General features: G+C 32.2%; 1 protein-coding gene across 1 annotated transcript in view; it reads left to right on the top strand.

The window, feature by feature from the left end:
* PTPRQ (protein tyrosine phosphatase, receptor type, Q) overlaps positions 1–22,020 on the top strand; it is a 156,842-nt gene that overhangs the window by 43,137 nt on the left and 91,685 nt on the right. Inside the window, exons 18-25 of the mRNA XM_004675857.1 lie at positions 4,036–4,196; positions 5,029–5,174; positions 9,153–9,321; positions 11,068–11,358; positions 11,618–11,893; positions 12,264–12,415; positions 15,988–16,129; positions 17,124–17,393. Coding sequence (XP_004675914.1) covers positions 4,036–4,196; positions 5,029–5,174; positions 9,153–9,321; positions 11,068–11,358; positions 11,618–11,893; positions 12,264–12,415; positions 15,988–16,129; positions 17,124–17,393 — 1,607 coding nt within the window. The remainder of the gene's footprint in view (positions 1–4,035; positions 4,197–5,028; positions 5,175–9,152; positions 9,322–11,067; positions 11,359–11,617; positions 11,894–12,263; positions 12,416–15,987; positions 16,130–17,123; positions 17,394–22,020) is intronic.

Below are 22,020 nucleotides of genomic sequence, written 5' to 3'. Positions count from 1 at the left end.
CAGCAGCGGGCGGGTCAGGAGAGGTCTGCCGCGCCATGTGGATCTCCTCCAGGGCAAGCGGGGATTGAACTCATGCGGAAATGGCTTAAGCTTCTTTGTGCTGTGCTCCAACCAGCTGTGCCACCAGGGAGGGCCTCTAGTTCTATATTTTTAATTTTAATTTTGTAAATTCCAATAATTACCAATTTATTTCCAAAGCAACATCTTTTTAGTCTTTTTATTTAGTCTACTCAGTATATCTGTGAAGTGCATACTGCCAATTATATTTGTTTTACTGGTTTATTTTTCTTTGTCATGAATATTTCTGTACAAAGTAGATCATGTGTGTTTTAATATATAATCATTTTGTATGCATTACTGTGTGAACCACAATTTGTAGATGGTGTGCTAAAAAATTTGCTTTAATTCATTGCATTTTAAAATGCTTTTTTCCTTCTAAAGTTTGCTTTTTGAAATTACTTTTATTATCTATCAAGATGTTAAAGTATCATTTTTCCCCTCAGTTTTATTGATAAATAGTACTTTTACACTTTTAAGTGATACACAATCCTTGCATTCCTAGAAAATCTACTATAAATAAATGGGTTTTCTACTGCAACACTATAGTTTAAGCTATTCTTCTAATACACTTTGGATTAAGCTGTGATATACTAAGAGACCACTTTAAACCTTATTTATTTAATTTATAGTTGTATTGAATTTGAATTTATTTACAATTTTATATTAGCAGAGAAAGAGCAGTATTTTTCTTCTTTATTTATAATATTTCTAAGTGAATAACTTACAAGATGCAGCAAAAATACTATTGAGTTAAAGTAGTGCTGAAATTCTAGCTTATCTACAAGCCTTGACTTTTAAATATTTCTCATTTTTATAGCAGTAATTATGACGAATAATTCTGAATCAGCCTGAAATATGTTTATGAAAGTCTGTGGGGAGACATAAAATATATAGAACCTTGAAATGATTGTAGGCTAATTGGAGATAAAATATGCCCCTGTGAAGTAGTTTAAAAATACTTGCTGAGCCATTTATTAGGAAGTCAAAAGCATTCTAATGCAGTTTTTAATGAAATGTCAGTGGTCAAATATTTTCCCATGTAACATAAAAACTTGCTTATTCTTCTAGTTTTCAGAAATATTTTACTCTATTTAAAACTTCATGATTCAAACCTACAATACAGATTAAAAGTTATAGGAAGGAGGCCATTTAGATTTCTTGATTTTCTCTTATTTTGAAATGAAATTGGCAAAGACAGATTGACAAACCAGGCACATAGGCCTGTAGAAGCCTCTGAAGCCTGTAAGCAGCATGAATGAGCAGTGTCAGCAGATTGTGGAGCACTGTGGAAGTAGAATACAGAGCCAGCCTATAGTGAGAGTTTGCCAAAATGTATAGTGAGAGTTTGCCTGGCACAGTGCAGCTGTGTCTCTTAATTATCATAATTTAAAATTGGGAACAGAAAATATTTTGAAATAGTAACAAGTAAAATTTAAAAAATACAAACATGTGATTCAGTAAACACACTTGGAAAAACTATTAGGAATACAGCCTGTGGAAATAAAGGTACCTTTATGATAATATACTTGTTTAAGAAAAATTACTGCAACATTGTTGGTAGTAACTAAAGAATTAAAAACATGATATCACCTACTGTTAATTCTAAAAGAATGACTGGCTAGCTGAGATACATCATCCTTATGTTATCTTTGTATTTCTCTCTAGATATTCTGCATGTACAAAAGAGTAATGATCTAGGTCATTGTTTTCAATCTAAGAGAAAACAATCACAATAGAAAAGACCATATATGGTTATAAATGGAGCAAAACACTATAATTTAACACATTAACAGTTCTATTATAATAGTTTTAGACTAACCAGAACAAAAGAAATGTTTTAAATTAAGCCAGAGAATCCCAAGAGTAGCAACTGATTTCAGGTGTGTTAAAACTGGGTTTCTCATGCATGGCAGGAATGACTTTCTGGACTACAGGGTGCTCAGTGACTTGTTCTTCAGACAAAAGAAAATTCAAGCCTCAGTCAACAGATTGATGTGTGTTTCCTCCAGCCTGGCAAAGGCAACTAAGGCTAAGGATGGAACATCACAGTCTCTCTTCCTTCTTTCCCTTCCTTGTATTCAGTTATGTGATAAACCATCTCTTACATACCTATGATACACCCTCAACTTGTATCAGAAGTTGAAGTTTCAAAATATCCATTTTACATATATTTCAGTTAGCCACAACCTTAAATTCCAAATGAACAAACAGCACCCCAAAGACAAGACATCTTAATATCTGAAAATTTTTATGCTAGTACTACTTTGTCTCTGGAGGTAAACCAGCGCAATGGCAGAAATTTATCTACATATGCTAACTGAGATAAATTATCAAGTTTTTTTTATTCAAATAACATATAAAAACTATCTTCTTTTGACTGAACTATCCAGATATAAGATAAAATTTATTTTTGACCCACATGTTGCAGGTAATTGCATTGATCTGTTATCTATGAAATATAATCAGGGTTTTTCTTGTTAAGGGAAAATACTTTGCTTGAAAACTAGATCAAGCAGGTAATGAGGCAAGGACAATGGAAAGCATAAAAAATATGCTAAGCAAGAAATTTGACTTCTGGATCATATATGGTGTTGTAAACCGATGTTACTGTGATGAAAAATGCAAAGAAAATTCTTTTTAAGAAGAGAGAAAATTGCTAAAAATAAAAACATAGTTAAATCCATTTGGAGTAATTTAATCAGTCTCATAGCTTCAAAAATATGAATTGACTAGCTATATTGTGTTCTGGTGACCTATACCAATGACAGAATGAAATTGGGCAACAATTGCATGACAAGGCATTTTTTTTCTGAAACTTAGTAGCCACAGCATTAAGAGTTTAAAAAACCCTTTTCCCCTGTGATCCCAGAAAACTCAAAAAAACAAAAACCAAAAAAACTTTCTCTGCTGCTTCTGAAAGAGGATGCCTGATAAAACTGTTTCAAATTGCTGAATAGCCTGACTAATCCTGCCTGTCTCCCATAGCGTACTCTGACTCCGTATTTATCTCGCTAGGGATGTTCCAACTAGTTTTTAGGTCGCTGTATTTATACAGCGGAGTGAATTGACACCTCTGTAATGGTAAAACCATGGCGGAAATGTATCTCTGTGGACTCCGTTAAATAATTTAAAGTATATTATTCCTCTTAAGGATTCAAGAATTCAAATGTTTCAGTGGTAAAAAAGATTATATTCATAGGATTATCCATGCACTTGGAAGCTTTGTGTTTCAAAAAAAAAAAAAAAAAGAAAAGAAAAGAGATTACATGAGATAGATACATTTTCTGTGACATTGGCTCTATTCACTGCGTAGAATTTTTTTTTGTAATTCAATTCTCTGATTTTTGTTGTTGTTCTATTTATTTTTTGAGTTATAATTGGCAAGGAATGTTACATTAGTTTCAGGGTGTGCAACATTATGATACCTTTTTTTTCCCTAAGTGTTTATACATTATTTTCAATTTCATTTCTAACAAAATAAAGGCTAACCCATAGGCTTGTATTTTTGATACTTCTTTAGTATACTTGCTAATTATTTGAATTGGTGAAATAAATGTCACTCTTCTGTAATACATCAGAAGTGAGTTTCTAGGTATAAAATTATATAAATAAGATTTTTCTAATACTTTCAAAGAAGAAATATTTGAACAACACTGGTAGGAGAAGGAATGTTGTAGTTATTTTGTGTATATAATACTCCTGAAGTTCTATCACAATCTAAACAAACTCTCTTATCAACATTTTATTAACACCAGGTTGGATTACTGAATGTCTTTGAAAGTGAAAGTCTATTGAACTATTCCAAAATTACTCATTTAACACTTCAGAATAAGTGGCATGTTTATTTTACTAACATAGATTAATAAATTTCATGAAAATGTTGCTTATTTTAAATGTAATTGAACTCAAAAGTTATATGCAACATTACATTGAAAAGTCAATTATATAGATTATCTTTCCATTTTGTTTCTTCAGGGATAGTTCATCATTGAAGACTATTAATGTAACTGAAACATCACTGGAGTTTTCAGATTTGGACTATGATGTTGAATATAGTGCTTATGTAACCGCCAGCACTAGATTTGGTGATGGGAAAACAGGAAGCAATATCATTAACTTTCGAACACCTGAGGGAGGTGAGTGCTTATGGATGAAGTCCAAGTATAATATCCTGCTCTGCAGAAATATATATAAAAAATAATTATCTAATATGTATAATCAGTCAGATAGAAAACTACTTTTTGGTTACTTTCTAGCTGCTGGATTGGGAGAAAGTTAATCATTCTGGGCCTCAGTTGCTGGTCTGTGTTAGAGAAATAATATAGTTACTACATGGATTCTATATGAGGATTAAATAAGTTTATTGGTGCAAGTGTACTGAACACAGACCTTGACACATTAAGCGATTTGTGTGTTTGTGAAATAAGAAAAAAACAAACTATGTGAAGCCAAATCTCTTAGTCTCCTATTATTTAAATTCAAAATTAAAATTTAAATATATGGAGGTATAAAGCTGTATGCTCAAAATTTTGGCTATATAAAGTGACAAATTAATAAAATAAAATAAAATTTGCTCCTTGGAGAAAATGTACTCAGTAATTGACATACTTAATATGGTATAAATAAACTTTTCTCTCAAACATTGAAATTGAATCAGAATTTCATGCTATGTGTTATATATTTGAACTTTGTTATAATGTTGTTTTTAAATTCAAGGTAACAGAAAATGTTTTAGAGTTGTAGCCATGCTTATGAGTAAGAAATCTGTTTTTCTTCTGCATGAATATTTCCATACTAGAAAGCCCACTGTCCTTACAGAATTAATTTCCATTCTTAATCAGATGTGTTCCTGATTTGTATTTTTGAAAAGTAATTATTACCATTTAACAAAGGCAGGTAAAGTTAAGAAAGTTTCAGGCATTATTTGGAGCCACAACTCCATTTCTTGTTCAATTGTATGTTTTATAGCTCCAAGTGATCCTCCCAAAGATGTTTATTATGCAAACCTCAGTTCTTCATCAATAATTCTTTTTTGGACGCCTCCTTCAAAACCAAATGGGATCATACAGTATTATTCAGTTTATTACAGAAATACTTCAGGTATTTTCATGAAGGTAAGACCTGAGTTTTCTACTAGTTATTTACATATTTCAGTCTGTTATGAGTATAGATCATTAGTAGTGTAGAAGAAATTATTTGTATTATATTGATAATTAGGTATTACCATTATATCAAACTCCATCAGTGTACAAAAATCTGTATACATACATAGACACATACATGTGTCTATTCATGTATGCACACACACATTTCTACACTAATTTGAAATATATTAACAAAAAAATGAAGCTGCCAACTTTTTAATTCTTTATGTAAAAATGACATAGAAATATTCTCTGATAATATTGAGTGTGTCATTCATCCCGAATTATTTCTCAGAAAGAATTTCCTTTTACTTGTCTACACCATAGTTTTCAGCTTAGATGTGTTTCTGTGCTTAATTTAAAAAATGGTTTTGATTATTATCAGACAGGCTTATTATAATTATTAGCATTGATACCAGAGGTGGTTTCTTACCTTGGGGTATGCTAAGTTCTAGGGTCCAGTAGTTGGTAGGTAGATGGATACTTTCCAGGATATGAATTATCTTGGCTTTCGCAAACAGTTAAAATGCACTCACCTAGAGAAATGTTTTCAATAGAATTCATTCTCCAAAATAGATAGTTGACACCATTCTAAAATTGGAATGTTTATGATTAACTCAGAAGTGGGGAAAGTTGATATATAATTTATAAAACACTAATTTAAAAGAAATATTCACGATATGCACATTCCTATAGAAACAGTTGACTGTATGTGAAGCATGACTCATGTCATTCTTATTTTTGTATATCCACTTCACCTGATGTATAAAAGAGATTAGTTGAAAATTGTCTCATCCTATCTATGACAGCTCACATGTAGCCTCTAGCTAGATCTTGTGAGTAGCAGTCTCTGAGATTAAAAAATGACTTACTCCAATGTGTGTGTAGTGCAGTTAGAATAACGACTAGGGTCAGTGCAAAACTTTGCCAACTGATTCAGCATAGAATATAAGAAAGCATGGAGGTTGACTCTGTTTTTAAATTTTGCTCAATGCCCTCTATGAGTGAGATGGTGTAAGATGGCTATTTAAAATTTCATGCCAGAAAGAAAGGTACTTTCTAAAATGTTATGTAGGTGTATATATATATATATATATATATATATATATATATATAGCTATAATGTAGACTTATTTTTCTTTTTTTAAAAAAGCAAATGCCTTAAGAGTGGAATAAGACAGTAAGGTTTGCTTTTGGATTCTATAAACCAAATAATTTTCTGGTTTTTTTTTTCCTGCTCTATTTGGGAAGAAGTGGGTATTATTGTGAATTTATTAATTTTTCACCTCATTTTTTTACAAATTTAATATTGTGTTATTGTATCACAGAGATCTTTCACATTGCATATTTTTCTCCTTTTTTGTATTTCACCAAGTGCAAAGAGTTGTCAGTGAATCTAAATCTTAGCAATTGTTTTGCCTCTGTATGGTTGATACATGCATGATTCTGTTTTGGTTATCTTTGTCCTCATCTAAATAATCAAATGCAAACATCTGACTGTTGCTTAAGCATGATCTTATAAATCTATTTATTCAAAACTGGGTATAAAATATGATACCATTTGCAATTTAGCTATCTTAGAAAATGTAATCTTTTGTTTAATAATCTTAAGAATGCTTTTAAGTGTGACAGCTGCAAGAGGACACAGGCTACTGATGTTAAAACATTTCAGCACAGTTTCGTATTGCTTAAAGTCCATTCATGCTTAAGCTTATTTGTAAAGTTGATGTTATATATACATCAAAGTTTTCACTCATTGTATTTTAACTGGTTAAAATAGCAGAAATTTTGAATAGACATGCAGCTTTTTTCTTGCTCCTATTCTTTCTTTTTCTGTAAGAACTTTCTGTAATTCCTCATAAGTGACAGACCACATTCTGTGTCCAGTTCCTGGTATCTGCTACTTGTTACAGCAAATGATGTAATGAAAATGGTCATGTGATACTTATCATTCCATGCCCTGAGGTCCTCTGACAGTTTTTTACATAGGCTTAATGCACAATAATTATTTTAATTGCAATCATTTAAAATTGTCATAGCAGAGCAACATTATTTTCAGTAGTTAGTTATAATTTTGGAGCACATGAGTTTCTAGTGAGTTATCTGTCATTCTAGTCTGAGAATTTTGTACTGTCTGTGCTTACTAATCCCTGTTCTTCCATCATCATTGCGCATTCATGTAGTGGACTAACCTTCTTGTTGTAATTTCTATTATCTTATGTCATGTCTTCTCAGTGTGTCTAAAATATTGTCTTATTTTATTAAACAATGCTAAATGAATAATGGTGGATTAATTTCACTTGAAAAGCTTTTACCAGATACAGTATGATCACATATATGTGTGTGTACACACACACACACACACACACACACACAGATACACACATGCCTGTCCACACAAAGGAGTAGGTCTTGATTAAATAATTTGAGCAAAGAGATATTTTTTCCCAAAAGTATATACAAGAATGAAATAGTCATTGGATAATTGACCTAATTGCCAATTTTTTACTTCCCTATTCCTGTTAAATCACATAGAGTAGGAGTGACTTCTGAGTTATTCAAAATGACTTGTCACTTCATCATCATCATCAGAGGTAATTATAATAAATTTTAAAACAACAAAAAAGTTAAAACTTGCAGCAAAAACTATATTAATATTTTTCAGAGATTTTTATATAAGCTAGTTGTTCTGTGCACAGAGATGTTAGAAGATAGGAAATTTCGCAGATCCTATTTTGTGTAAGATTTTATATTGTTATAAATTGTCTGTTTTTAAATATGTGCCCACAAAATTGTAGCAGATCTTTTAATACATCCACTCTCCTATTACTACAAATACTAACAAAAGAACAACAAAATTTACTGAATTTAATTTGTTTGTGCACGCAGGACCAACCTAACTATAAATTTTAGTCAAATTTATTGTTCTACATTATTCATTTAAATAAACTAGTTGTCATTTAACTTGGCATGTGGGACATAGCCTTATTGTATGTATTCTTACTATCTAATATCAAAAGCTGTTTTTGAAGTGAAAATATTTTTATTTTCACTCTAAAAAGCATATTATTCCCGTTGTATAATTAAAGAAGGATTAGGAAGTTTTGAAATTGGATAATTTATCCAGGACTACCATGCCAGAACTGAATGCAGATCATTTGAATTCTAAGAGTTTTGTGTGGTTTGGAATAACTCAAGCTTCACCAGTAGGATGACATTCTCACCCCAGTTGTCAAGCCTGATTTTTTAAGAGCCTATTTTTCTTTATCTTAGAATTGATTTCATTTGTATTTAAATTTGTTTTGGTATGAAATATTTAATAAATTCCCTTATGTTAAAAAAATGCTATGGGACATATATAACTAGAAGTTAGGGAACAGCATGTTAAAATTTCACTTTGTCTGTAGAGAAAAGAATATGTCTAATTGCCTTCTCCTTCCTCATGCCTCTGTAAGAAAAAGTGAGCACCCATAAAGATCGGATAATAAGCCTATGCCCATAAGATATATACTGTGATGTAAAACAGCATTATCACAATAAATATAACTTTAAAAAATGAATTTTTTTATAGTCCAAAACTTGTATAAAAGTATACAACATTTTGATAAAATACCTGAAGATTTGATCAGGTAAACTGACACAGATCTATAGCTGTAGCATTTTAGTTAGTCACCATTAAGTCACATGTAGCAGGAGTTTTTATTTCTGCTTAGAGTTTCATTCTTTGCTATTCTGTATGTTGATTTTGTTATAAAGACTTCTTATCTATCCTTTTCAGTAAAAATATATTTCCAGTTTAATTATTGCATTAAAAATGTTCAATGTTGATTTTACTAAAAAAAAAAACATTAAAATGAGGCAATCAATTCATGGATAATAATAATTTTGAAATGTTGATGTCTATTGAAAATATTCTCTGAACAAGTAAAACAATATGTTTTTTTTCAGAATTTTACACTCCATGAAGTAACCAATGACTTTGAAAATATGACCATATCTGCAATAATAGATAAACTGGCAATATTCAGCTACTATACATTTTGGGTAACAGCAAGTACTTCAGTTGGAAATGGGAATAAAAGCAGTGACATAGTTCAAGTGTACACAGATCAAGACAGTATGTAAACAAAAAGCATTTATTGATCTTTAGTAGGATTACTTTAAAACTTTTTTTTCAGAACTTTTTCTATTTGTATGTTATTACTAAAATTTCTTTTTTATTTAGGCACATTTAACTAGCCATCACTTGCTTGAAATACATAACAATAAAACTACTATAACAGCCTTTTCTATTCATGAAAACTGTTACCATCCATTCATGAAAATTCTATTACTTTATGCTTTGAATGATGTCCTCACCATCTGGTTTAGGCATAAAAAATACTGTTGCACATAGTGACAAATTTCCCAGTAATTAATAGACACCTCCATTTGTTCTAGGATCTGCATTTTCTTCCCTCTTGCAACTTGTTTCTTTTTCAGTTTTTGAATTCATTTAGGACACTGTGAAGCAGCTTCATTTCCAGTGTGGTTATGGATAATATGCTCAGAATATCTTCGTTTAACCCCAGAAGCTTTTGTTGTTGTTGTTGTTGTTATTATAATAATTTATTTTTACATCATTTTGTGCCTTTTTCCATCTTAGCTGTAATCCCCATGGAATTCCCATCAATCCTAGAAATTTTTTATATACAGTTTCTGCTGAATTCTGTTTGAGCAGGTCTTACTATTTTTAGGTTTCAGCTTTGGGAATGCAATGATATGCGGATCATCAACTTTTTCTTGTGACTGTTGTCTATTTTTAATATTTCCTAAAGACTAGTCTTTTATTAAGAAATGATATTCTCAGAAAAACAGAAAAACTTCTGTTAACAGTAAAATTCGTGTTTATTATCTGAAGATTACAAATTGAAGGACACTATAGATAAGGAGAGTGACTCTTTTCCTTATTTTTAGTACCATCTTTTAAATACCGGACAAATTAATAGAATAGATTGATAGCATATAAAAATATGTGTTTGGGGAGTCTGTAGCAAAATTATTTAATATGAAATGTGCTCTGTATCATTTCAGACATTCTTTAAATGCAGATCTCTCCCATGATTTCACCAACCTATAGTGTTTTATCTGTTACTATCATAAACCCATGAAAATAGTACTGTGCACCATTCTAAGGGAGAGATCCTACCCTTCTGTTAAAAGTACAATAGGGATAATCTTCTGCAGAAAGAAATTAAAACTATTCTTCTGATGATAGAAATGATCGAAGTATTTAAGTATTTGATTAAATATCTGCAGGCTCTCCATTTTTATGGATTCAGCAGTCATGGATTCAACCAAGTGCAGGTTGAAAATACTGTTATTTATTGATAGTTTGACCTATAGTGGTTTTATCTGTATTGAACATGTAGATTTTTTGCACTTTTGATCTAACATATATGAGAGAAACATGTGAAGATTATATGTAAATACTATGCCATTTTACATAAGGGTCTTGAATATTCATGGATTTTGGTATTTATGTGGATCCTGGTACCAGTCCCCCATACACCCTGAGGGACAGCTGCATATCCACATAATCTTCGCATCACTGGAAAGAAAAGCCAAGAGATAAGATAGAATACAATATAGTGCAACACAAAGCAATCCACTTCTTATAGATGTTAAAAATGACAAGGTTTATTTTGAATGGATTAAATATAATTATTTAGAAGATCATTTTAATTGTTGAAGCTTACCATAGCTGCATTTAAAGAACTGGTAATGTAGTATGGATAGGCGCAATTTCAACAATTAGCCTCATTTTGTGAATTTAATTTAAAATGACTGACAATTGTTATATTTTGCACATTACCTACCATAGTACCTGAAGGGCCTGTTGGAAACCTGACTTATGAGTCCCTTTCATCTACTGCAATAAATGTAAGCTGGTGTCCACCGTCTCAACCAAATGGTCTAGTCTTCTACTATGTTTCTCTGAGCTTACAGCAGACTTCTCGCCACGTGAGACCACCTCTAGTTATATTTGAGAGAAGCATGTATTTTGATAATCTGGAAAAATACACTGATTATATATTTAAAATCACTCCATCAACAGAAAAGGGATTCTCTGATACCTATACTGCCCAACTACACATCAAGACTGAAGAAGATGGTAGGCTGGACCTTTTATTGCCTATTACACAGATTGTTGGTATTCCCTTACTTATATTGCTTTCTGATAACAAATATTATCCTTATAATTATATAGATTAAGTTTAGTCTCAAATAGTCTTTCATTTAACACAATACGTTCTAAGTTTCTTAAAATTAAAATTATCTGCTAGTAAAATTAAGACCCATAATTAATGAAACCTCTTCTTTTTAATGCAAATTCACCTTTGTTTCATTTAATATTCTTTTTTCTTTTATAGTCCCAGAAACTTCACCAATAATCAACACTTTTAAAAACCTTTCCTCTACCTCCGTTCTCTTATCCTGGGATCCCCCATTAAAACCAAATGGTGCCGTAATAAGTTATGATTTAATTTTACAAGGACCAAATGAAAATTTTTCTCTTTTTACTTCTGATAACTATATAATTTTGGAAGAGCTTTCACCATTTACATTATATAGTTTTTTTGCGGCTGCAAGAACTATTAAAGGCCTCGGTCCTTCCAGTATTCTTTTCTTTTACACAGATGAGTCAGGTAAGCCAGATCTTTATTTATTCTAATGATTTCACTGTTGCAGCTCCTGCTCTTACTTTTAAAGGAACAGCATGGAAAAAATGAATGGATATGATATTGATTGCCTGTTTGAAACAGGCTTATAATTCTTCATCTACTTTGCAGATTTTTTTTTTTAATTCCAGTTTCAGAACACAGCATTCTGTTTAAAGCTATTTTGGAGCTACTGAGTTCCAAGTACAAGATACAAGTACTTATCTATTTATTTCTGAAGTTAAAATATGATCATTTTCTAAATCTTTCTTAACTAGTGTCCTCAAGAAGCTGACATCAAGATTTTTTTATGCGACAAATTTTATGAATATAAGTTTTATAATGTGTTTTCCTGCAGTGCCTTTAGCACCTCCTCAAAATTTGACTTTAATCAACTATACTTCAGACTTGGTATGGCTGAAATGGAGCCCGAGTCCTGTTCCAGGCGGTATTGTTAAAGTATATAGCTTTAAAATTCATGAACATGAAACTGATACTATATTTTATAAGGTAGGTTGATCACACCAGTATATATGCTTATTTAAAAATTCAGAAATTAAAATCTTTTGATATTCGGGAGGGGGGAATGGACTGTTTTAAATTAAATAACAATCATCTATTTTTTTAAAAAAAATTTTTTTTGTTTCCTAGTTTAAGGATACTAGTGGAAGACATGAAACATCTACCTGATAAGGAAGCTGAATACTTCCTAGAGTGATTTACTTAGATGTAACTTCTAGATATATGCAATTTACAAAAACATTGCATCATTTAATTAATGTTGTGATGCATACAATAATTTTTAAGGCTCTTTACAACTCACTATCTTAAAATATAAACTATTTCTATTTGCTGTTGAAAGAACAACTTAGTGAATTTTTTTAACCTTTCAGAACAATAAACAGGATTTCTGGTAACCTTTCTTTATTATAAAACCCCACTCTAATTGCTTTTTGAATACATATCATTATTGTTTCATTTTAAATGCTAATAAGTTTACAGCACTAATTACCCTTCCACCTCCATTTTTAGGTTTCACAGTAAATGAAAAAACTGAAAGAACTAGAACATACTCAAAGAAAATAGCAACGCTTCTGAAATATAGTTATATTTTTCTTGTATTTAATTGCCAAAATGTGTTATAAAACTGGCCTTTGTCTAAGAAAGCAATATATTTTTTTCTCCAAAGGAAAATAAAGTACAGGAATGCTGCTATTTAGTTACAGCAAGAAAAGTGCAAAATATCTGTGGAAAACATTGTCTTTAATACTATATGCCTTACAGTTTATTACCAATGATGAATCATTTTTATAGCATGTGTCACTTGCAAAGTGAATAGTAAAAATCAAAAGCAGTAATTAAGGTTATGTCATAAGAAGTAATAACTTGTTTTTTTTTCAAAACCAAGATATTACTTAAAAATCTGATAGGTTGAAGAAAATTAGAATTATATTACACCATAAATGTGTAATCCATTTCCCAGAAGTGTGAAATTATATTAATGATGCTAGGACTTTAGTCCCCTAATATTTGTTATTGGTTTGTTCTTAACTTTCCCCATTTATTTTTATTGCTTTATCTTTATGAGTCTCTGGGAAATAGCTGTCACAAGAAAAAAGGGGAATATTTTCTTAGTGTTGTCATATTCCTTGCATGATCATGTATGTGTAGGTGTGATTTCTTTTTTGGAACACTGATCTCCAGCACCAGTACCTGTAACATAGTGTTAAATCATGGCATCAAATTACCTGGTCCAAACCCTGCTTGAGCCCAACTGTGTAGCATTAATGGCATTCTATAGCCCCTTCAAAGTTGACACTGCAAGTGAAAAATTGGAATTATAAATATGTTAAAGAATGAGGATTATATAGGAAAATCTATATAAAACATTTAGAAGAATGCCCAGCATTTGATAAAATGTGTGACTGTCATCATTGCACATAGTTTTCAGATGAACAAAAGCATCCATCTTGTATTGTCATCACACAAAACACAAAATGACAGTAACCCAGCTCTTGAATATGAGAATAAGTTATATTCTAGGATTCTAATTTTTCAATAGAAATGCTACCATTAATATTTCACTAGTAGCAAAAATATATTTCTTTATAAAGTATTTAATGTATAATTTTGGGGAGAGAGGTAGAGGTAGTTATTTTCTTTAAAATCTACTTTTAATTACTCATTTTTACATATATTTTCCTTTTCCATCAGTATTCATAGTATCATTTTCTTTCCTATTCCTTAAAATGTACTCTCATGCCCTTGCTTTTCTATTTTATTCTGCTGCCTGCTTCCTCTATTTGTCTTTCTTTTCATTTATAGTGTCCTATTTTCCTTCTGTGTTTTTATCTACTCCTTTGTCCTGACAGTATCAGTTTCTGTTATTTTTTCTTTTTAGTCTTTCAAATTGTACCTGGTTTATAAAGGCAGGGTAATTCTAGAACCACTCCAATTGTTCTGCCATCCCATCTATCTGTGGTCCAAATGGAAATCAGTAAATATAGGTCTGCTGGTAACTTGGGTTTCAATACGCAGTCTGAGAAGTTATTTTTCCGGGCCCTCCCTGATGGTGCAATGAGTTAAAGCATGGCACTAAGAAGCTGAACTTAAGTCAGCATGAGTTCATTCCCGCCCTTGAGGTGACCCACATGGCGCGGCAGACCTCTCCTGACCTGCCCACTGCTCCCCTCAGCAGTGTACTTCATCAGTCAGCCTGTTCTGCTCCCCACTCTGTCTCTGTGAATCCTCTCACCACCCCTGCACCTCTGGCCTGTATCCCGGTTCTGTATGTATAAATAAATAAATCTTTTAAAAAATAAGTTATTTATCCAGTAAAAAACCTGTTAAGATATATTTATAAACATTTCTTAATTAATATCTCCCTTTTAAAACTTATTTATTTTATAAATTTGTTTGCTATCCAGTAAGTTACTGTCATTCTTACCTTATATATAATCTCAACGGCCATCATTTCTGTAAATAATTGTCTTTTCAAACCAAAGTGAATAGTTGCTTGTCTTGTAATTAATTTCTGCACAGTAAATAGTTGTTTATAGACTTTTTAACAATATGAAAATTCCTAATGACAGGGAACATATAAGTTTATAATTTTTTGATCATCTAGTAGTATGTTTTATAGTAGTAAGTATGAAAGAATGACAGGACATGTATCATACAGAGTCACTCAAGTATGACATTGGTTTGCAAGAGATTAATTTAAAATGAGTCTGACTAGGTGATATAGGAGTCAGTACACTTGCTAAATTTCTGCCAATGAACTATGTAACAGATATGTCAAAGATTTATATTTTTTGGTCAAACATAACACAATATGTTAAAATTATGCCATGTGGGAGGATTATTTTATCCTCTACCCATAAAGGATACCTGATTAACACTCTTTTCTTAACTATATTTCAATGAAGACTTTATACTTAATGGTAAAATTATCTGGTAAGATGATAAATGAGAAGGCAAATCTTTGCTTAGGCAATATTGATAACTGTGTTGTTCTTTTTCTCATTTTCTAAAAAGACTGAATCTAATTAGACATTTACACATATCTGGGAAAACTCATAACATAAACTTCAAGGAAACAGAGGCTTTGTTCCCAGTGCTAAGTATATAGCAAAGGGTGAACAAATGAATTTACATAGGGTATTACTGAGTATTAAAAAAAAAAAGTGAATTTAAGAAAAATCAGGTATTGGTATTCACCCATACAATGGATTTCAATTAGATATTTAACTTTTAAAAAATTAATGGATATAATTCTAGGTAAGAATCTTGGAAACAAAATGAAAACATTTATTCTAGCTTATTTTTTTCTTTTTAGCATTAATGACAAATTCTCCAGAACTGAGTAGATACCCAGTCATCTTTGTCAAGTCAGCTGAACACACTCAGTGGTCCATAAGAAAAGCCGAATATTGCTTTTTTTTTTTGAAATTAAAAATGCCAGTTCTTAAGACATTGGTTAAACATAAAAGGTGTAACTTTGATATATTAAAATATTTCTTCCCTCCACTGATATGTTTTTGATGATGCATTGTGATTAAGAATTTCTTTCTGCTTTTCAGAATATTTCAGGTTTTCAAACTGAAGCTAAACTTGTTGGATTGGAACCAGTTAGCACCTATTCTATAAGCATATCTGCCTTTACCAAAGTTGGAAATGGCAATCAATTTAGCAATATAGTGAAATTCACAACCGAAGAATCAGGTTTGACACAGTTTTTGAACCTAAAGTGTTATATTTTATACTAAATATTAGTGTGACTTCTCTTAAAAAGGCCCCCTCTTCCTCACATTTTAAGTTAATGATTCTTGAATGAACCCAAGACCCTTTTATAATCATTTCTTCTCTGCACCTCTGGATGTACTTCATATGAATTTATTCAATCTCTAAATTGAAATTGTGGAGACCACTCACTGATAAATGAAACACTTCTGCATTCATTTATGACTACTAAAGCTTTTTTAATCTCCTGTCTATAAAACAGGCCAACTGGAAAGTATTTATAGTAGATAAATGTGCATGCTCTGAAGTCATTTTGTCTGAATTTGAATCCAAGCTCTGATTTACTATTTGGAAAACCTTAGCAAATTAGTGAAGAAACTGAATTAAAACACTAAGCTTCTCATATGTATTGAAGAGTAGACATGCTTATAGGAAATACCTGTCATAAAAAGATTCTGTAGAAATGTCAGATATAGAAAGAAAATACATTTTCATATTGACAAATATATCAAGTTAGTAAAAACTCAAGGAACTTTAACCAGTGCTCTGTGAACCAGTATAAATTTTAATGGGAAAGACAATTTCATGCCAGAAAATTCTGGTTTTGCTGGTTAGAAGAAAATTTTCACTTCTCAGGGCTATAATAGCAGCTAATGAATTATTTTGGTTTGCAGAGTCAATGATGTAGATACTCACAAAATCTAGGGTTATAAATAAAATTTAAATAAATTATCAACTGTCTATGAAATTACCATTATGTTTTTGAACATAAAAAAAGCAAATAATTAATGTTATTTAATTTCTAGAACCATTGATCAAGTCATAAGTGGGCTTTTCTTTAACTGTAAATGTCACACATGTCCTAAGTATTCTCCTGTAGTTTTGATACCTTTATCTTACAGAGGAAAAAGCATTTAAATGTGGATATTGTGGATAAATTTTATAAATTTTAACTGTGAGCATTTGTTTGTCAAAGTTCCAGATATTGTACAGAATATACAGTGTGAAGCAACTAGCTGGCAATCAGCTTTAGTGAAGTGGGATCCCCCCCAAAAGGCGAATGGAATAATTACGTATTATATGATAACCATCGAAAGGAATTCTACAAAAGTCTCACCCCAGGATCACATGTACACTTTTGTGCAACTTCTTGCCAATACTTCATATGTGTTAAAAGTCAGAGCGTCGACTTCAGCTGGTGAAAGTGAAGAAAATACATGCAATATCATCACACCGCCTGAAGCAGGTAACTAACATGACCCAACTAACTAACACAAAACAGGTAACAAATAAACATGAAACAGGTAACTACCATGAAACGACTAACCTGAAGTAGGCAACTCATCTGAAATAGGTAAATAACTGTGAGCGATGACATATATTTGTAATCTCTACAGCAGATTTATCTCAAAAGACAAAACATGTATTAAAGAAATACAGCACATTCTTTTCTAAAATTTCTTCTGTTACCTAGTCCCAGCTGTGTAGTATGTTGACCCTTCTCCACAGCATTGCCAGATTGAAGAAAGGAAAAAGACATAAAATCGGTTGTTTTGTTTCCAAAATATATAGTTCCCATTGTATAAAACTTCATATTTACTGTATTATGTTGTTTCATAGCTTACAACAGGGAATGAACATGAAAACTTTTTGATATGTCATTTTTTTCATAATTGATTTTGATGAGTGTATAGATACTTTGCTGAACTCTATAGCTGTAGTGTCAGATTCAGCAGACTCAGTTCCTCTTTACTTCCTTATATGTCAACTTTTATCTTGCTGTTATATGAATAAAAATATCCACGCCCGTAGGCTGTGATCTACAGAGAAGAAAACTCTTACTCTTCCTTTCTCTGTCCTAGTCATCTTTGTTATTTTTCCTCCTCCAATATTAGACTCCCTCATAGATGAGAAAACCGGATTTTTTCCCTTTTTGCAGGTCCTCTTTACTGGGAACTCTGGGACATAAATTTTACCTTTAGGACATCCAAATCCCATATTTTAGAAACATCTTTCAGCATCTCCCTGCTTTTGAAATCACCTGATTTTACTATACTTTTCTATGCTGGAGACTAAACCACAAACTCCAAGACATGATAAATCTCCCCAATTTCAACACCCAGATCGGCATCCTTTCCTCCCCTTCGTTTCAATGCCATATTTCTTCAAACTTCAATGATTGTCCTAGCCAATTAGATTGGATGTCTTCCAGCAACACCTAACACTTATTCCTTAGATCTCAAATCATGATATTGTGATTCACCTTCTAGATCCCTAGTACTGGGAAAATCCCATTTTGTGGGATGGTAAATATTGTTTATTGATGAATATTGCTAGAAAAATACAGAAATGGTTCTACCATATTTAGTTATAATTCACCTTTTCTAAATCTGTTGCTCCACAATATTCTATTACTTATTTTTGTAATAATATGGATAACACTGACGCATCCTCCTTCACATTAAGATTACCCTGTCTGTATTTAAGTTCTCCAGGTACTTGGTCAGGGATCTCATTGTCTTCTTTGAAGGGATCTGGCTGCTCATTTTAACTTCAGTCTCATGTCCCCTCTAGAACATTACTTCTACTTCATCTCTTTCTTGCATTTTATTCTCTTTCTCCCTCTTTCTTCCACACAAACACACATTGTCAGAAAATTTCAGCTGAGGACCTATTTGGGATATCAACTACAAACCTGTGCAAATGGGCTGTATATTACATGAATTCACCTTCCTCACTTTTCTATGCCTGTTTATTTTTTTTTTTAAGAATGATTTATTTATTCCTACAGAACTGGGGTACAGGCCAGAGATGCGGAGGGTGAGAGGATTCACTAGAGACAGAGTGGGGTACAGAACAGGCAGATTGACGAAGTACACTGCTGAGGGGAGCAGCGGGTGGGTCAGGAGAGGTCTGCCTCACCATATGGTCACCTCCGGGGCAGGCGGGGATAGAACTCATGCGGAAGTGGCTTAAGCTTCTTTGTGCTGTCCTTTAACCTGCCACCAGGGAGGGCCTTCTGTGCCTGTTTTTGACAAATAATTACACCCCAGCCTTATGGTTTTGTGTGACTTATTCCCTCCACCTCTCCTATACATTATCAAATCTTCTCAATTTGATTCCTGCCATGGCACTGCAATTTGACCCTTCTTCTCCAACTTGAATATCCCCATTGTATATTTTGTTATTTCTTACAGTATTACTCTAGGTAACCTTATTAACCAACTGATCCAACCTACCCATACCCATCAATTCCATCTTTCTCCTACTCATTTTGATCAAATTGGTTCTAACATACAATTTATACTGTATAGGTCAGTGTGTGTGTGTGTGTAATTTTGTTTGATGGCAGGTGCAACTTATTACCTAGAGTATAAGGATTAGACATGTTTAATTTGGTTATCTGAAGCGTAGAGGTAATAGTAAAATGCATCATGTGTAGGAAATATCTTGGAATACCTCAAATGTTATTCTCATCATCAGCAAAATATATGCCAGAATTCATCACCAGTTAGTCTGGCTTGAGTCTAACTTTTTATTGAAAGGTCCCTTCACCACTAGCCATTTCATTTCACTTCATTTATTTATGGAAATATATTTATTTATTTAAATAAGAAAACATTTACTGAGCACCTACTATAGGTTAATAACTGATTTAATTCTAGTCTTTAAACACTTTCCCATTGCAGATTGTTCTTTGTTATTTCACTTGATTGTCTTTCTCCCTTTCTATGTCACATACAGTTGTATTCATTCTTAAAAGCCCAACATAAATTTTTAGTCTTCAGTTGTATGCCAAGCTTTAAAGGTACAGATTTCTGAACTTCACAGAGACTTGAATTTTAGCATTGAGAGCTGAACTCCCCAAATCTGTATATGTAAGCATCTCTCTGGGTGATTTCAATGCTCTGTAATTTAAAAACTACTGGAATAGATTACTCTTGATGGCAGGTGATAATGTAGCAGTGAAGAGAGACAAATAATGTCAGAGGAGTCCAGAAAAGGGTGACAGGTGTTTTCTCAGTGGGTGGGCAACAGATCATTGTTCTGTAGAGTCTGAGAGAAGGAAATATGGCCAAATCCAGGCAGGTGGTCTGCATCCGGGTGGTCTAGCACCAGGTAAAATGGTCTTTATCATTGAAAGAGAACTGAGTCTTCGAAAACCAAAGTATAAAAGACAGGGCAATCATTCTGACATAAATGAGAGGTTCAGAACTCTGACAATGCATGTGCTCATTATTGAACACACTGGTGCTCAAGGCAATTGCTTAGTCATAGGAACACAGCAGAAAATCAGTAACTGAGGCACATAATCAAAGTAGCAATGTGTAGTTAATATAGGGCCATCTGAGCTTAGGTTACAGGAATTCATAAAGTAGACTATAATCCAATTTGAATTAAAAAATAAAACTTGAGTGGAGGTTGATAGGATTCTAAACCAATGGACCAGGCTGTTCTTAGACGCACTGTGCTGTTGTTGCATGCACTTCCGTGTTGTTAAAAACCCATGTTCTAAAAGTTTCATCTGTGACTCTGCACCAGAATGTACGTTGACATTGGTCAGAGACCCTGCTGCAGACTTAATGGGGTCAGAATTTGGGAATTAGGACTCATAAATCTCCATTTAAGCAAGAGATGTGGGTGATACAGTATTGAAATTTGAGAACCACAGTATGCACACTGCATGTAGGTTCTATGTCTGATTTATCTTTTCTTTACAAATGTTCCTAACAGAGAGCCTTGAGCACTTTAGTCACTGAAATGTTTGTAGAAGAAAGAAACTGTTACGAAATTCATAATTTTTCATACGCGGTTTTATTCCATTGCAATATATTGTTTCCATATTTCTCATCAGGCAAAATTATAGATACTTTTTTCCTAGACAAATACAAAACCTTTCTTGATTAAGAAAAGTCATTCATATGTCGTGTGTTAATTTTTGCTTCACAAATATTGATTTTTTTATTTAGAAGTTTCATTTTCAGACTAGTTTGTAATTATATTTATGATTACAATGTTTATTAAGTAAATAATTTGCTTTTATCTGAGTTCCCATGGATTGTTGATGAGATCTTAACAAAAACTAGAGACGCATTGTTCTGAAAGGCAACAGTTTTATAGCTATTGTAAACTTCTAATTTATGGCAGACTATGATTAGTCACAGTGTTTTGTCAACTCTGAGTCACTGGCTGTATTTATTTTTGACGTAAAGTAAAATCAAATTTGGTTCACGCTCTCATTCTCCATGGATTATTTTTTTTTTCTTTACCCGTGTAAACTTGGTCATTTCTGTGCACTGTTAAACATGCATTATGGTGATTGAATTTATGAGGAGATTAGTATTTGGTGCCTAAGCTGGTTCCATTCTTGTAGCCAAATGTTGCAGTAAGTTAAGTGTAGATAAAGGTCCCAAACCTGGTATATTTAGCAGCAGTTTGTATCAAAATAATTGTATGTACCAATTAAAATATTGTAGCATTCAAGACTTAACCTTTCAGAATCCCAGGTGAGCTCAAAATATATGCACTTTTCCATATTATTTTCAAAACTTAGTAAATGTGATGATTCAATATTGACTTTTCAAAACTTGGATTTTTTTTTTTCCTGGAAGCAAGTTTTACAATGTAGATTTAAAATTCCTTCAAGTTCAATAATTTGGAATAAAAAAAAATAAGCTCTCATGAATGCCCAAACTTAATTGAGGGAAAGTAAAACATTCAAAAGTAGGTTTTAGGACTGTACTTTTCAGTGTCTATATTTTTTATTACCTGTTTGTGCAGTAAGAGATATCAGCTACATGTGGGGACTGGGAAGTCCATTGAGCTTCCAATTAATGGTAGCGTAGGACCGAATGGGAAAGTGTTCAGTTTCC

Source organism: Condylura cristata, unplaced genomic scaffold (genome assembly GCF_000260355.1).
Source record: "Condylura cristata isolate star-nosed mole 26May11 unplaced genomic scaffold, ConCri1.0 scaffold00004, whole genome shotgun sequence".
NCBI lineage: Eukaryota > Metazoa > Chordata > Mammalia > Eulipotyphla > Talpidae > Condylura > Condylura cristata.
Note: the sequence above shows the minus strand (reverse complement) of the source record. Positions and strands in the feature narration are given on the sequence as shown.